Source organism: Lepus europaeus, chromosome 8 (assembly GCF_033115175.1).
Source record: "Lepus europaeus isolate LE1 chromosome 8, mLepTim1.pri, whole genome shotgun sequence".
NCBI lineage: Eukaryota > Metazoa > Chordata > Mammalia > Lagomorpha > Leporidae > Lepus > Lepus europaeus.
This window is the reverse complement of record NC_084834.1, coordinates 4,067,287-4,085,844: the sequence shown is the minus strand read 5'-3', so window position 1 is coordinate 4,085,844 and position 18,558 is coordinate 4,067,287. Positions and strand designations below refer to the sequence as shown.

Genomic DNA, 18,558 nt, shown 5'->3' with positions numbered 1-18,558 from the left:
AAGTTAGCCGAAATTCCTCTGTGTGGCTTCTGCATATGGAATATCTTTGACATAGTCTTTCCTGCTGAACTGTTCAGTTACAGACCTCAGTTCCTGACGCAGTCACTGTTTACCTACTGAGCCTATGGGACCCCATCAGTCTTATCAGGTTGATCCTTCACAGGGTGGCGTGCCTGTGGGGCAGCAGTGTTAGGCTAAAATAGTGTAAGGCTAAAATATCTCACTGGGCCATGAGGCTCTGATCAGCCATAGAGCATTTTGCTAAGAAAGGGTACAGATACAAAAGGGATGCAGATTGCTTCTCATTTTTAGGACTATTTTGATCAATGGCAGCTATTGAGAAAAGAAGCCAATGGGCACGAGGATCCCCACAAAATATTTCCCTGCTGTATGGTTCTTATTCTGTGCAAGCCTTGTTTTGAATCAGCTGTGCTCAACCTTTTAACGTTTCTTTCCTCATTAGTATTCTTTCCCACTTAAGCTTTCTTCTCAAGGAAATCTATTTTATTACAATGTCAAGGCTGTAAAACTTTGAATTTCAGCTTTCTATCAAAATGTGTGTTTGTGTCTGTAAATGGTGACATTTGGAACTTGAACCATGCTAAGATTTATTTATTACAAAAATAATGAATGTAGTGTCAGAGAACAGGGCTGATCTTCATTTGAATTTGGCATATTTATCTAGTTAACCAAAAATGGCTTTGTTTTTCACAAGGCATTATAGATAGTTTGGGCTTTTTTCCACTTAAGAATTACAAGAATCCTTTTGATTTGGCTGTAGCAGAATATGTTTAAGAAGAGAAATTTATGCAACTTTACAAAATTTATCAACATGAGTAAGGTTAAAGGTACTGCCTTAGGAACAGGCTCAACATGTAAGATGCTACTTGTAGTGTCGCAGCTCCTATCCGGAATATCTGAGATTCAGTCTCAAGTCCTGCTTCCAATCCCAGACCCTGGCTGATGCACTCTGGGGAGCAGCGTGTAAAGCCCTGAGCAGTTGTTCACTGCCAGCCACGCAGAAGGTGTGGACTGAGTTCTAGGATCCTGAATTCTGCAAGCTGTTGTGGGCATTGGCATGTGATGGAGTAGATGGGTCATCTCATTCTCTCTCTCTCTCCCTTAAAATAAAAGGAAAGAAAAGATATACTCTCAATAAGATCTTCCCAAAATTGAGAAACTTACTACAAATACTTAAAAGTTACTACACATAATAAGACTAGGAGCACTCATGTTTAAAAAGCTGGCACTGTGGCTCACTTGATTAATCCTCTGCCTGTGGCACTGGCATCCCAGATGGGCACCTGGTACTAGTCCTGGTTGCTCCTCTTCTAGTATAGCTCTCTGTTGTAGCCTGAGAGGGCAATGGAGGATGGCTCAAGTGCTTGGGCCCTGCACCTGTGTGGGAGACCAGGAGGAAGCACCTGGCTCCTGGCTTCGGAATGGTGCAGCGCTGGCTGTGGCAGCCATTTTGGAGGTGAACCAGTGGAAGGAAGACCTTTCTCTCTCTCTATCTCTCACTGTCTATAACTTTACCTTTCAAAAAAAAAAAAAAAAAACCTTCAAAAAAATCCACAAAACACAGACTGCAGTATTTATTTCACTGTATTCCTCAAATCAAATTTCCCATAGCAAATCTGAGATCTGTACAGATCATGTAAGTTATAATTCTAGTTTTAAATCTAGAACATTATTTTAAACAAAAAGTGTGCAGAGCATCTATTCACAATTTCTGATTTAATTGCATAATTGTTCATATCTCTTCTTTGTTGTGATGATGAAGACAAATAACCTTAAATCTGAGTTTCTAGGCATAGCATTCAATTAGGTGGAAACATTCCAACTGCACCATCTTTACCTGAGATTTTTTTTAAAGACCTGTAGCTTCAAGGTAAGAGAAGTTCACATTTAAAGTAATTAAAGCTATATTCGTATGCAGAAAAGATGTGTCTGCAGTTTTAGGTGAGTCAAAACCTTCATTGTATGGCAATAAGCATAGGCCTGTAAAATTCTTAAATTTATGGCTTATTTTAAAGGACAAGTGAGAACAAGTGAAGACAATCTGTGCCTCTTCAATTTTAGACCTCTGTGGAATGATAGAACATAAGTAAATGTGATTGACCCTCTCATTAATAGTTTGCAAACTTCTCTCAAGCAAGAATGAGAATAAGTAAAGTAGATAAGCAAAAATTGGTGATTAATCAAAAAACAAAACCTGATTTCTCTCAAAGAAAAATTAAAACAGACAAGTGGAAAAGTCATAGAGGACTTTCTGCTAGAGGATTGCCATAGAGATAAAGACTTTGCAGAAGCAACATACAGGGGAGTTACAAAGCACCGTGGTTAGCAAGAGAAAAAGCGCAGGAGGACAGATCTGTGTTAACCTAATTAGGCTATTTGTTTGTTAATTGGCACCAGGTTTCCACCCCAACTCCAGGATGATTACATACAAAGATAAACTTAGCAGCTCTTGAAAAAATTTTCTTGGGTCCCTGTCACCCACATGGGAGGCCCAGGGGGCTACAGAGTTCCACCTGGCCCAGCCCTAGCTGCTGCAGGTATTTGAGAAGTGAAACAATGGATGGCAAATCTCTGTATTTCTAGTTTTCAAAAAAATAAATAAATAAATAAATAAATAAAAACAACAATCTTGTCTAAATTTTCGACAGAGGGAAACATCAAGGGAGTTTTCCTCAGGTCTTGCTTCATGTGATTTCATGGAGAGCTGTAGAGTTGACAGGGAGTAGTTTGAACGATTTTGTTTCTCAAAGCATTTGTTAAGCCTTTCAGTGATTTAAGTTAGACTTCAATTAAAGCAATCTCCATTAAAATATACTTTTGGGGAAATAAACTTGTTCATAGACTGATATCTTGAAGATTTGTATGGAATAATCAGATTACTTTCCATCTGGCTGAGCCTCTGCCCTGGGAATGTATTTTGATCGGATGTTAAGAAGAGAGAAGAAATGTTAATTGTTTGCATGCCAGACTTGGGAAGATTAGACCTGGATATAATGCCGCTAGCAGTAGGTAGCATTACTTTTGGGCTGGCTTGACTTTTTTTGTTGTGTTAGACTCTGGAAGTAGCAACTCTCTCTTAGGGTATGTAGAAACTCATCATATTCTAGTATTTACAGAAATCTCAAAGCTTTTAAAAAATACAGTGGTAGTTTATTAACTCAGTAGTATATAAATGAGAGCGATTTTCATGAATTCTGCATGTGATTATTTATGCTTGGTTTTCTAAACAGTGAATGAGTAGAATCCAATAGATCATATTTCGAGAACTCATGCACCTTATAGGAGTATAAAAATGGCAGAGTAGTGTTTCAGGAAATAGAAAACTTCTTGCAAAAGATTACAGAGTATTTTGGTCCTAGAATCTCAGTTGAAACTACTCAACTATGCATTTTTAGTGAAAGCAGCCAAGCACAATAGCATAGACAATAGAGCTTTAACTGTGTAGGGCTGTGTTCCAGCACAGCTCTATTTACAAAAATAGGTGGTAGGCCAGATTTGGTCCATGGATGCAGTTTGCCAAGCCTAGGACCATGGGAACATTTGATATGAAGAAGGCTCTACTGTACTCAATTTTCTGTATTCTGGCTGAGTTAATACTCTAATTGCACACATATGGTGATAGGCATTGTGTTCCTAAAAAAAAAAAAAAAGGCTAAGAACTAAGAATTTGTCAATAATCTTGAAAGTGACAAGTAAAAGAAAATCTCTCTAGATAGAAATGTCGTTAGAGTTGAAAAGGGCAATTCATTAGCTGATCAGAGTTGGATTGCCTTGAGAATAGACCACTCCCCTTTTTTGGTAACTTTCTGTTCATCTGTCGTGTGAAGCTTTTGACCAGGCATTAGAAGGGAGATTCCCAGGCTCAGAGCTGACACTGGCAACTAAACCTCAACCTTTCCCTATTGTCAATGGATAAATTGGCACTCCAGTATAAACAAAAGTATCTTGTGATTTTGATTAGCTCAGTCAATCCCAAATAGCCTAATTAATTCTGGATGAATTGTTAAATTTGTTTCTGGATTTGCATAGCAGAGGGCCAGCCTTTGGATCCTGCAAAGAGCTGTCAAAGTGAACAGCCAGTGCTCAGTTTCCCCATCATTCATATCTATTTTCTGTAACATGTGAGATAGTCTAACGACAAAACTTCATAGTGAAGGCAAATGCTCTGTTTTACCAGTGATCACAGTGCATTATTAGGCAAATAATCATTGTTAGCTGAAATGTTTTAATTAAGCAAGCTGTATTATTTTAAAAATTACATTGAAAGGCTCAAATGCGATTAGACTACATGGAAAATAGACTTTATGTATTGTTTGTTTATTTTTGGCGGTTTTAAGGTCAAATCTGAGATTAGGAGATATGTTATATGTGGACTATAAATACTGCGCAGCTGACCTTATTCATGGACAGGACAGAGATACAGTCAGTGCCAACCTATTTTGTGGATGCTTCTGTTCTTTTGCTCCAAGCAAAGTTTGTGCTGTGAGACTTGGACTTGGGCTTTGGAACCATCCTTTCCTCCACGTCCTTGTTCATCCAGTTTTTTTCTGCAAAGGCAGCTGCTGCTTCTTTAGCACTGCACGTTGGAACGCTGTTGGACTAGGGATCTGTTGTGGGTGCCCAGCCCATCAAAGGGTTTCTCCATGGTTCCCTGGTATCAAATTCCATCTTTCATTACTTTGTGTTGTTTACTCCAGACTGCCTGTTATTGCAAGGAGGAACAAAAGTCTAGACTTTTATAGTTTTGGAGGTAGTGATATCCAGCTGTTCATCCACTGTTACGAGTTGCCTGTTTCAAGCTTGGTCTGGTGCCAACCTCCATGTGGAAGTGCTCAACAACATGGTTGGAACCTTAGAAACAGAAATGGCAGCTGTCGCCACAGCCCTTCTCCCCAGACCTGCCTCAGCACCACTGACACTGACACCGCTGCCTCCTTGCTGCAGGCAAGTGCAGAGGACAGAATTTATTAATTAATTCTGACTGTAATCTATAATCTATGTATTAAAGACAGCAAATACTGTCATGTGACTGTAACACTAACAAACCAGGGCTGCCTTGAGATGAGATGAAGGAATGACCACAGGTTAGCATTCTTTCTTTACAGCTATAATAACGTTTTAAATGGCAATGAACATGTAATTAACATACAGAAAACCAGTGATTAACTAATTGCTTTGTCTTGACTGATGAATGAGTATTCACAGAAAGCTCTACATGTTAGATCATCTCCTTTATGTGTATATGCAATTTCTCTTCTACATCTACTACAGTAAATTCCATTTTAAGTGACCATCATTAAGTTGAAAATTTAAAGACAACAAATTTATTCAGTATTTCTTTGTGAATTTTGAATACAGTCACAAAGTTTCTCAAATCATGCATAGTATTTGCCCCCAACAAATCTCACAGGAGCAGCCATAGTTGATCATTTCAACATTTCATTGATATTTTTATATATGATGCTTTTTGAAAGTAGGAGAGTGATTCTCACTATAGTAGGTGATGTTTTGAAAGACAACTGTTTGTTTATATTTATTCGCAAGGTTGAAGGACAATGATAAAGAGACTTAGAGAGACCCATTTGCTGGTTCACTCCCTAGATGATTGGCTATCCCAAAGCCAGGAGCCAGTAACCCTCTCCAGATCACCCAAAGAGGTGGCACAGACCAAAGTACTTGAGCCACCACCTGCTGCCTCTCAGATTGCACCCCAGCTGAAATCCAGTTTGGACACACAATCATGACTTGGACTTAGGCACTCCTCTTACATGGGATGTGAGCTTCACACCAGCATCTTATCACTGTGCCAAGCATCTGTTTTATCTTATTTTTTAATGCATACATATATTACAGTTTCCTTTATCAGTTTATTTTACATGTGAGTCTGTGATCTCTACTGAGTTAAGTTTTTGGTGAATGATTTAAGGTTTGAATCTAGATTCATTGTGTGTGTGTGTGTGCACACGTGTAGTTCCTACAGCATTTATTGGCAAGAAATTTTTTTGCATTATATTTCTTTATTCTTTATAAAAGATCAGTTCACTGTATTGTGTGGGTCTGCCTCTAGCCTCTCTGTCTATTGGTCTATTTGCCCATTCTTTTACCAATACCACTCTGTCTTGACCGCTGTAGCTTTATAGAAAGTCTTCGACGGAAGTTGTAATTCCGCCAGCTTTGTTTCTTCCCTTCAACATTGTACTAGCTAGTCTGGATCTTTTGCCTCTCTATATAAACTTCAGGATCGTTTGTTGATGTGTGCAAGATTTTGACTGAGATTGCATTCACCCAAAAGTTAGGAAGAACTGACATCTTCACAATATTGAGTATTCCTATCAAAGAACATCAAATTAAAACGCCTCCATCTAATTATTTTTTTTTAATTTCCTTCATTAGAGTTTGTAGTTTTTTAAATACATTTCATAGATTCAAATTGCGTTTGTACTTGATCATTTCAAGTCTTGGGGTGCCAATGTAAGTAGTATTGTGTTTTAATTTCAAATACAACATAATTATTGCTGCTCTGTAGGAAAGTGAGTACCTTTTCATTTTAACCTTATTTCTTACAGTCCTTCTATAATTGCTTATTGGTTCCAGAAGTGTTTTTTTGTTGTTGTTGTTGTTTCTTTAGGATTTTCTACATAATCATGTCACCCACAAAAACAGTTTTGTTTTTCCTTCCAAATTTGTACACCTTTAATTTCCTTTTCTTTTCTTATTGTGCTAGCTCAGGTTTCCCGTATGCTGAAAACCAGTGGTGATGTTGACTTCTTTACATTGTTCCCAACAAAATTTTGAGTTTTGCATCACTAGCCGTGATTTACCTGGAGTTTTGTTTTTTTTCTTTTCTTTTTTTTGTCAATATTCCTTATCAAGTTGAGAAAGTTCTCCCTATGGATCATTACTCTCTCTGAATAGTTTCCTGAGAGTTTTTTTAATCATTAATACTGGTTTTTGGTAAATGTCTTTTCTACATTTCTTGATGACATCATATGATTTTTTTTCTTTATTTAGTTTGTTGACATGAGGGATTACATTAAATTTATTTGAATATTGAGCCAGTTTGAATATTTGGAATAAATTCCACTTGTTCATTATATTATATTCTGCTCATAATTCTTTTAACACATTGTTAAATTCAATTAAATATCACTTTGATGGTGACTTTGGCTTTTGTATTCATAAGAGATATTCTCTTAATATTTTTGCTGCTGCTATAATATCTTTATCTGCTTCAGGTATTTCAATAATGTTGACCTTATAGAATGAGTTGGAAGTATTTCCTGTATTTTGATCTTCTGATAGAGATTGTAGAAGATTTGTGTAATATCTGCCTAATGTGTTTGGCAGAATTCACTAGTAAATCCATCTGATCCTAGTGTTTTATATTTTGGAAGATGTTTAATTATTGTTTCAGTTTTTTAACAGATGTAAGTGTATTAATATTGTCTGTGTTTATATGTGTGAGTTTGGGCAGACCGTGTTTCCATTTTGTATAGACTCAAATCTGTGGAGATAGGCTTATTTGTAGTGTTCTTCATAATCATTTTATTGTCTGTGGAACTTCTATTGATGTCCCTTTGTTTCATTTTTGGTATTAGGAGTTTGCATGATTTTTCCTTTTTACTTTATTCCTTAGCTAGCCTAATTTTGAGGCTTACTGATTTTATGTTTTCAAGAAATGAAATTTTCTCTTCATTGATTATCTCTGTTGATTTCCTGGTTTCAATTTCACTGATTTTTGGTCTAATTTTTAAATATCTTTTCTTCTCCTTACTTTGGATTTAATTAGCTATTATTTTTTATTTATTTATTTATTTATTTTTGTATAACAGGCAGAATGGATAGTGAGAGAGAGACAGAGAGAAAGGTCTTCCATTTTGCCGAGAGAGAGAGAGAGAGAGAGAGAGAGAGAGACAGAGAGAAAGGTCTTCAATTTTGCCATTGGTTCACCCTCCAATGGTCGCCGTGGCTGGCACGCTGTGGCGGGCGCATCGAGCTAATCTGAAGCCAGGAGCCAGGTGCTTCTCCTGGTCTCCCATGGGGTGCAGGGCCCAAGGACTTGGGCCATCCTCCACTGCACTCCCGGGCCACAGCAGAGAGCTGGCCTGGAAGAGGGGCCACTGGGACAGAATCCGGTGCCCCGACCGGGACTAGAACCCGGTGTGCCAGGTGGAGGATTAGCCTATTGAGCCACTGCGCCGGCCATGCTATTATGTTTTTAATTTTTCTGAGGTGAAAGTTTAGATTATTGCTTTTTGATTTCTTTGATCTATGTGCCTACACATCTATCTTTTTATTATAATTGTTCTGTAATACATCTAGACAGAATTTTCTGTCTTTTCTGACCTCTTTGAACAAAGTCCTGAAGTCCTTCTATCTTTGTGTTTGTCACCACTAGTGGGTTTGCTTATGTTACCATCATGATCACAGGATGGCAACTGAAGCTTCAGTTAATTGTTTCTCACATGGTAGCATCACAAATAGAAAACTAAAATAACATTAAGATCAGCGTTTACATCATGGGTAATTATGATGAGTAACTGAATCCATTGCCTAGTGCCTAGACTAACGACAGGAAAATATTATGTGCTCAGTGATTCATTTAATTTTTTACTCTCACCCATGTCCTGCAAGAACAACTCACTTGCAAAGAGAATTTAGACTTGATGATTAGAACTTGCCATGTCAAAAACTATTATTGCAACCTATGTTCATATAATGTTAAAATTATTCAGTGCTCTGCATTCTTGAACTTTTCTAAATCGTAAGTCAAAATGGACTTTACTACTGTGAGTGGACAAGTAGTTCTCTCTTTGGATACTCTTTTTGTTATGCCTCATTTCAAATGCAAACACTCTTCATACAAAAGAATAATTTTCTGAATTGTTACTGTCATACATATCATTGAATGCATAGATTAGTTTTCATTTTAGTTTAAAATTGAACTATATATAATTCATTTGAAAGAGATATTTAACGAAATTGAACTGAAAATTTGAATAGTAATTGTACTCTATTTATAAGATCACTGAAAGGATATCCAAGTGATTAATAACGCAAAGAAGATGAAACTCATTATTGTTATATGTAAAACTACTTGAAGTGACATCAACATATAGTTTTGTCTATAGTATTATATTGATCTTATTATATGGAGTTATACAGAGAATAAAAAATTAAATTCTAATTTTGCACAAGAGTTTCTGCTTCATTGTTTTACAGAAATGCTTTAAGTCTCTAATTCATGATTTTCAATACCATCAATCTCACAAATGGCGTAGGAAAAAACTTACCAGTTTTTCCTTTTAGCAGCTAAACATTTTTATTTATATTTTTATTTTAAGTCCTTCTTATCCATTCAGAATGTTTGGCAAAAATAATTTTATATCCTCCCATCTTCAGAAATACCTTCTCTACTTTTTTGATTCTGTTATCCTAGCCCTTAGAAAACTCTTCACTTCCCATTTAGGCCCCTCCTCTTTTTTTCTGTCATATAAAGATATATAGAAAAGCATCTGCTGTCATTTCAGACATCTAGAGTATTCTGAGTGTTTACCCTGAATGTCACCTAACTTTTGGCTTTTTCAAGCCTTCAGGCTAATTCGGTCTTTGGAAGCATGCCCTGGTAAGTCAATTTTGCCTATACTGGGCTTCTATTACTCATGGAGAAAGTTTACACTCTTGTTTTTTATTATTATTATTATTATTATTTGAGAGGTAGAGTTGAGAGGTACACACAGTGAGGGGGATAGACAGAGAGAAAGGTCTTCCATCACCGGTTCACTCTCCAAATGGCCACAATGACCAGAGCTGGGCCAATCCAAAGTCAGGAGTCAGGAGTTTCTTCAGGGTTTCCCATGTGGGTGCAGGGGGCCAAGTGCTTGCCATCTTCCACTGCTTTCCAAGGCCATAGCAGAAAGCTGGGTAGGAAAAGGAACACCCGGGACCAGAACTGGTGCCCATATGGGATGCCAGCACCGCAGGCGGAGGACTAACCTACTGTGCCACAGCACTGGCCCTGAAAGTTTATACTCTTACTGAAGGCATAAAAGAACTTAGATTTTCATTTTCTTCCCTAGAAAAATTGTCACTAGACTTTTGATTTTTATACCAGTAGGAAAGGTTTGGGATTAAACATTCAGCTCTACAAGCACATAGATAGCTAAGAACTTCAGGCTTGTTTTTAGCCATGTGGATTAACTAATTCACATAGCATTTATTGGGGTTCAATTTTTATTCCTCCTGATTTGCAGGAGATCTTCATTATTCTTATGAGATGATGCTTGTTTGTTTTATCGATGGAAAGTAACTTTTCTTGCTTGTTGACATGCATGTTTAACTTAATTAATAGTATCTTTTGAAAATACTCACTCTAAATTGTAATGTAGTTAAACTTACAAGTGATTTCTTTAATGATGAACTTTTTTCTGTCATGTGTGAGAAATATTTACCTACCCAAGATTATGAAAGTACTGTCTGTTCTATCATTCTTGAAGCATCAAACTTGTACGTTAAACTTTAATAATCCTCATATTAGATCACTTCCTCTGTTCTCATTTCCTTTTTGTGTCTTTGAGCTTCCATTGAGGATCATGTTCCTTTACCTGAAAGAAAATCCTTTAGAACTTTAAGAAAGGCTTCTAGATTTACTTTCTTTTACCTTTTTAAAAAAGTATGTATTTTAAAAATTATGCACAAATATAAAATACTAATTGATATTATTTTTTAAGGACTTCCAAGAAACTGTCACATTACTTTCATGTTTCTGCTTTTCCTGGTGAAATTCATTACCTCTCAAACTCTCCTTACTACATAGGCAATTTATATTTTCTAATTTGCATGAATTAAGATTTTTTTTCTCTTTAGTTTTCCTCAGTTCCACTTCACTGCTAAGTATCTAGATGATTAGTCTATATTGTAAAAATTGCTCTACTCAACTTTAATGGGTTCTATAACCTATTCATTGATGTCTTTTATGCTTATGGAAAAATCTCAGCTACTGTTTTTTAAAAGATTTATTTATTTTATTTGAAAGGCAGAGTCACAGAGAGGCTAAGGCAGAGAAAGGGAGATAGAGAGGTCTTCCACCTGCTGGTTCACCCCCCAGATGGCCCTTTCGGATAGGCCAGAGCTGCGCCTATCCGAAGCCAGGAGCCAGGAACTTCTTCAAATATTGCCAGCATTCCATTTCCTTTGGGATTCCACATTAACCTGTTTTCATTAGTATCATTTGTTTTTCATTTTTTTTTTCTGTTTTCAGTACTAAATTTTCGTTCAATCTTTTTTTTTCCAGTTACTAATTCTCTTTTCTGTGCATTCAGAGAATGAGTTCAGTTACTAATTGTAGTTATTATATTTTCTACATTCGCAATGATAGTTGATGCTTTCACAGACATATAATGTGTGTGTGTGTGTTTTTTTAAGATTTATTTATTTATTTATTTGAAAGTCAGATTTATAGAGAGGCAGAGGCAAAGAGAGAGAGATTTTCGGTCTCCAGGTTCACTCCCCAAATGGCTGAGGCAGCCAGAGCTGGGCCAATCCAAAGCCAGGAGCCAGGCTCTTCTTCGGGGTGACCCACATGGGTGCAGACCCAGGCACTTGGGCCATCTTCTACTGCATTCCCAGGATAGAGCAGAGAGCTGGTTTGGAAGTGGAGCCGCCAGAACTTGAACTGGTGCCCATATGTGATGCTGGCACTGCAGGCAGCAGGTTTACCTACCATATGACAGTTCAGGCCCCTATAATGTGTTTTTAAAAATGGGTTTAGGGGCCGGCGCAGTGGCTTACTAGGTTAATCCTCCGCCTGTGGCTCTGGCATCCCATATGGGTGCTGGGTTCTAGTTCTGGCTGCCCCTCTTCCAGTCCCGCTCTCTGCTATGACCCGGGAAGGCAGTGGAGGATGGCCCAAGTGCTTGGGCCCCTGTACCTGCATGGGAGACCAGGAGGAAGCTCCTGGCTCCTGGCTTCGGATTGATGCAGCGCCAGCCGTAGTGGCCATTTGGGGGGGTGAACCAACAGAAGGAAGACCTTTCTCTCTGTCTCTCTGTCTCTCTCTCACCTGTCAAATAAACAAATAGGAAAAAAAAAATGGATGTAAGTTCCTTGTGAAAATTTATAACTGGGATTTATTTTCATAATTTTTACAGTATTTCTGATTTGTTACTTCTGTTTTTTAGGTTTTTTCCTCATGCTGTATTCTCTCTTTTTATGTCATTTTGTAGTGGATAATTTTTCTAGATATTATAAATACATACTTGTTTATAACAATGTTAGGTGGCTATAATGACATTAACTTATTCCAGAGAAGATTTTTTTTTTTACATGTGTGAAATCTAGATAAAGGTGCAGAAAATGGCATCTTAAAGCCCTAGCATGGAGAGAAAGGTCATCCTTTATTTTACTTATTCCATATAAATGCAGCCACATAAAAATATGCAGACCATCGGGTATCTACTCAAGATGGTAAAAGCAAAGAGTAAATCGTAGTTCCAGATGTCAGTCTCCCCTCTGAGTTGCTGCTGTCTATAGGACAGCAGGTGGGAAGTCCTCACTGCTTTGCTGTCTCTACCGTGCTTTGGTATTTATTCATATCACTCATTTAATCTGCTGTAGTTAATCCAAATTGCCAAGTCCATTGTTAACAAAGCCAAGAAGTTTCTAGATTTTTATTTTTTAATTCTATATTACAAAACAAAATGAAGTATATAGTACCTTATAGATAAACATTTAGTACTGAAAATGTTAGGCAGTTTTATCATGAAAATAGTGTGTATATTGGCAAATCTAAATTAGCTAATCATTGCTATTTCCTTTTAAATAAACCATTACATGACAAAAAGTCACTATTGAGAATTTCCCAGTTAAAGAGATTATTATTGAATACTCATGATTTTTTTATGGTAAGATTAATGTATCCAAACTAGGATTCCCAAGTTCTTTTTCTAATGTATTTCTAGATTAATATTATTTTAGTATAATCTGCTTTGAATCAGCAATTTCTTTCATTGGACTAGAGAAATGAAAAGTATGTTATATTTGGAAATATTATGTTATTAATATAATTTTTGTTACCTTCATTCCTTAATAGGAATTATAAAAATGATCAGAACAATAAGACTTATGAGAATACTGTTTAAACTAATAAACTGAAACACTCAAAATAAAGTCTATACCTAGGAACTTGAAATGATATAAATATTTAGAAAAGCAGAATCTTGTTTATGATCAACTCTGTCTTATGATTTTTTTTTAAAGATTTATTTTAGGGGCCGGCACTCTGGTGCAGCAGGTTAGCGCCCTGGCCTGAAGCGCTGGCATCCCATATGGGTGCCGTTCTAGTCCTGGTGCTCCTCTTCTGATCCTGCTCTCTGCTATAACCTGGGATAGCAGTAGAAGACGGCCCAAGTCCTGGGGCCCCTGCACCCCTGTGGGAGACCTGGGGAAGCTCTGGCCGTTGCAGCCATCTGGGGAATGAACCAGTGGATGGAAGACCTTTCTCTCTGTCTCTACCTCTCTCTGTAACTCTTTAAAAATATTTATTTAATTTATTTATTTGAAAGTCAGTTACACAGAATGAGAGACAGAGAGAGAGAGAGGGAGGGAGAAAGAGGTCTTCCATGGTTCACTCCCTAGATGGTTGCAATGCCTGGAACTGTGCCAGTCCGAAGCCAGGAGCCAGGAGCTTCTTCTGGGTCCCTCACACAGGTAAAAGGGTCCAAGATCTTGGGCCATCTTCCACTGCTTTCTCAGGCCATAGCCGAGAGCTGGATCAGAAGTGGAGCAGCCAGAACTCAAACTGGCGTCCAAATGGGATGCCAGCACTGCAGGCAGCAGCTTTACCCACTATGCCACAATGCAGGTCCCCTGTCTTAGGATTTTAAAGAAATTTTTCAATCAATGTTACTGAAAGCATACCCTTTTAAACAGGTATTTCAGAAATCATAATATTTTGTTCTCCTTCTATTACACGTTGAACATCATAATAATTGTATCCTAGTTCCCGTAACTAGTTTTCATTGGAATAAATACTTAAGAAATACATGCCATTCATGATTTCAGTTTAACTAAACTAAAGTTTTTTCTTTGGCTTAGGATTCTTCTAGAAACAACTTCTAATTTTTTCTTCCTCTTGAAAGAACTTTCTTAATCTTCTCTTAAGCCATATAGTGAAAAATGTAAAAAAAAAAATAGTTTAGAAGAAGATCCACAGCAGGAAACTATTTTGCTTGACTCTTAACTTTCCTAACAGTTCAAAAGCAAAGAGCTGGGCTGGAGATGGCATTACTAGTCTCCATGACGTGACACTGAACGCCACTAGAACTTTGTTCCTTGAATAGTTGAGAAACCTTCCTACAAGAGGTGAGGTTTGTAGGTTAGTGAAGTATGGAAGTATTTAAAGCATTCAGTACCACTGCTTATATAAATCTGTATGTTTTTGCCATCTGTTGGGCTTCCAGATGACTCCTGACACTGTGTGACATATGATGTTACTTAAAGGATATCTTAAGGTTTGGGAATCTTTGTTTTCTGATAAGGGCCATTTCGGTCTTTATAACATCATTCTTGGGCCATGCAATATTATCAATTTAAAAATTAGCCTTCTATAAATTTATTGAATTTTGAGTCCTGCCTGTGTTTGCCTTTGCAGGGCCAGACCCAAATGATTTTTCTTTTTTTAAATATATCATTTATTTACTTGAGTGGTGGAGTTACAGAGAGAGGGGCAGAGGAAGTTCTCCCATCCTCTGGTTCACTCCCTGAGATGGCCAAGCCAAAACTAGGAGGTTCATTCAGGTTTTCTACAAGGGTGCAGAGGCCCAAACTCTTGGGCCATCTTCCACTGCTTCCCCAGGCCATAGCAGAGACCTGAATTGGAAGAGGAGCAGCCAGGACTTGAACTGGTGCCCATATGGGATACTGGCTCTGAAGGCAGAGCCTTAGCCCACTACATCACAGCACTGGCCCCAGACCCAAATGATTTTACAGGCCTTTTGCATTATGTAGTCTGGTCATTAAAATCATTAAAATGTATTATCTTTAAAGTTGAAGGGTTGGAGCACGCTACTGAAATAATCATTGCTATTTACTGTGAGTGGTTGTGTATGTATAACAAGCTTAATATGTTTGTGGATAGAATGCTATCAAATCAATAAACCAACATCAATATATACCCAAACAATATTAAGAGATTGAGTTTTAAATATTTCTTTGGAACTCTTATTTATAAACATATAGCTACAATCAATAAAATAATTCTTTGCTTACAGAACAAATGACCTATGAAACTGGGTCCTAAAATCTTTTTTAAATGGAATGAAAGCTTGATTATTTTTATGTTGTTAACACATTTCTAAACATGTTAAAATGATATATAAAGTTACATTTTTGCACTTCATTCACAAGATAGCATTAATGAAACTTAAGAGTAAAGGTGTTTTGTGAGATTGAATCTTTGTTTACTATTAACTGTCACAAAGAGCAGTAAAGATGGACATGAAAACAGCTCATGCGCACCTTCCTGCTAAATGTAAGGCTGCACCACTTGATTTTGTGAAGTAATCAGTGAAAATAATTGGTTTGTGTATGTAGCTGTGTATAATAAGGCATCGAAGACATGAAATCTGCAGAAAAAAGGTCCAAATAAGTCTCAAATGCATAAATTATTTATAATGCAGGTTACCAAGATAGTCTTTAGAATATTTTAAATATCATTCAAATTTAAGGAAAAATCTTTCTGTTCATGTTTATATTCCATGAGTGAATAACAAGGAACCCAGTTGGGTGTTACAGGGATGACAGAGCTCAGTTACATGTGCAGTGGTGTGTGTGTGTTTACAGTGTTGATACAGTTCAGTTACATGTGCTGGAGTATATGTGAATTTTACATTCATCCTTCTCTGATGACTTCATGGCCCATTTTTTTTTTTTGTCCTATCATCTTAATGCAAGCAGAAGCCAAGTTGTGTTTACTGAATTGTTATGATAGGTAAAATCCTCTCGATGTATATCCTCTTTCTGCTTTGAGGAAGATTGGATTAAGAGAGAAAGGCAGTGGCGTGGTGAAAGGGAAGCAGAGTTGGCTGCAGTGGGTGCTGCACGGACCTGCAGATGATCCTGCTGATTGCCAATTACAGGATGACACTTTCTCCACTCAGCTTCCCATGGAAAATATCACCAGCCACAACAACACAGTAGGGAACACTGTTCAGCACCTCTGCAGGAAATTAATTACAATAATTATTTGTGGTATTTCCAACTATTTCTAACATGGCGAACATTGAGCAGAGTACAAATGCAAGATGCAGTCACAGTGTAGAGAAGTGAAGAATGTCTGGGAAAGTCAGCTGGAAACCCAAGGGCAGCTTTCTGTCGGATGCAGAATTAGTAGACATGCCAGTCAGACGATAATGTCAACGGCGTGGTTGTTCATTCTCATGGTTGATAAGGATCGCCTGAAAAGAAGAAAAGGAAGCCACATCCTTATTTCCAATAATGTTTTATTATTTTAGCAATTATAAGCAGAAATGCATAGAGAAGTTAGTTTCAAAACTGATATTTAACATTAAAATGTAAAGATTAGGAAGTGACTATTGAATCAATGCTATCTGATAACACAGCTGACAGCATTTCACTTAATTGCTATTTGGTCAGTGAAATTCAGTACTTTTTTCTTCAACTTCCCAAATAAATCTCCTTCCTTTCCAGTCAATTTATGTTTCCCAGCATAATGATGCATTTTACCCATTCAGCTATGCTATTGTGTTCTGAAGCCAGCCAGCAAGGATCTCACCTCACCTGCAGTATAAATCTATCAGTGAATAAACAACATCATTTTTATTTCAATGCCTATGACACACTACATGTCAATTTGGCAGTTCAATAATTTATTTCTGTTTTGGGTGCAATCTGCCGGCCTTATTATAACTCTGCCTCTGATATTCATTTCATGTTTAATAGTTCTTTGCCTCCTAAGAATGCTTGTCAATCAATTAAATTGAAATGTCATTCTGACCTGTTATTGGAAACAATTTACTCTTTCTTCATTTCATCACAAGCTTTTTTCCCTTTCATTCACATTGAAAGACTTAATTACTAGTACTCAGAAACTCTATACTAATTAACCTTACAAAACTACATGCTCATCAGTATCCTGACACTGTATCTTTGCAGAGGTGATCCAGTTGAGTCTTCCCGAGGACCAGAAGCTAAGCATTACGGCAGCAACTGTGGGACAGAGTGCTGTCCTGAGCTGTGCCATCCAGGGAGCCTTGAGACCACCGATTGTCTGGAAAAGGAACAATATTGTGCTAAATAATTTAGACTTGGAAGACATCAATGTGAGTACATACGTAGAGTCACTTCAAAACATGTGTGTTTTACGGGATGTACTGTAGACTTTGTAAAGTCTGGGGAGCTTACTAAATATTGGATATAGAGCACAGAGAATTATTAGAACATTATTAGAACTGGTATGTCCATTATATGGACTGGGAGTTGTGTCATGCATCATTTGGATTTATCTAAATCATTTGTATTGGTGTGGTGAGCGAGTAATGAAGGAATAAATTGGGAAGAAAATCAACTGGTGCAAAATCTTTACAGGAAGCATCTATTTAGTTTTAAAACATAAATGTCCCTCCTCTGGTATATTGACATCTAGGAATTATTTTTAAATGGTGATATGTGAATTCAAATACAAATGTAAAAAATATTCATCTTCACAGAGTTGTGATGAAAATAGATTAGAATGCCATCAAAAGGAAACATGTGATAGTATTAGTGTATGTAATAGAATTCTATATATCTATGAATATAGCAAAATTCTATGTATCTATGAATATAGCAAAAAAACAAATGGGAGGAATTAATATATGTTATATGAAAATACATTTATATGAAAATATATTTCATTTTCTATAAAAACTATTAATCTGAAAATGGGTAATATTTATTTACATAATAATTCTAGAACCGTATCTCTAAAAGTATTTGGAAGATTTGTTCTAGGAATGAGAATACGGTCTGCGATGGAATAGTCACTGACTTCCAGTGATATCGTGTTGTCCATGTTTGCATTTGCAATATGTACATCTAATAAATTTAATAGAAAAAGCATTTTAAAAATAATATTATAGTTTGGTTATTTACTATAGGATTCTGGTAACTATGAAATGTATTCTTAGAGGAATATACATTTGTGTAGTTGGCATCACATGGCTTTCACTGAAATAATAACTTGGTTCAAGAATGTAGTACTATGCTTGGCCAGTCTGTGTGTGACTGGGAACAAGATCTTGCTACTCACTGTGCAAAAACCAGTATCCAAGAAATAGCACTTGATGTATGGAAACCAGCTTTATTCAACAAGCCAGCAACCTGAGAAGATGGTGGGGATTTTGAAACAAAGAATATCTCAAATTCTTAAGTTAGCAGGAAAGTTGAAGGGGGCCAATAGGAGAGGTGGGGGAATTGTTAGCAACAAGGATAGGCCAGCTGCATGTTGCTTCTGGCCAAGTGATAGAGACTGCTTAGAAT

The 18,558-nt window shown here is 37.0% G+C and overlaps 1 protein-coding gene and 1 pseudogene across 1 annotated transcript in view; one reads left to right on the top strand and one right to left on the bottom strand.

Moving 5' to 3' along the window:
* The window catches only part of FSTL5 (follistatin like 5), an 873,635-nt gene that overhangs the window by 533,471 nt on the left and 321,606 nt on the right, over positions 1-18,558 (top strand). The window contains exon 7 of the mRNA XM_062198990.1: positions 17,194-17,360. Coding sequence (XP_062054974.1) covers positions 17,194-17,360 — 167 coding nt within the window. The remainder of the gene's footprint in view (positions 1-17,193; positions 17,361-18,558) is intronic.
* Positions 4,456-16,759, bottom strand: LOC133765423 (NADH dehydrogenase [ubiquinone] iron-sulfur protein 4, mitochondrial-like; annotated as a pseudogene).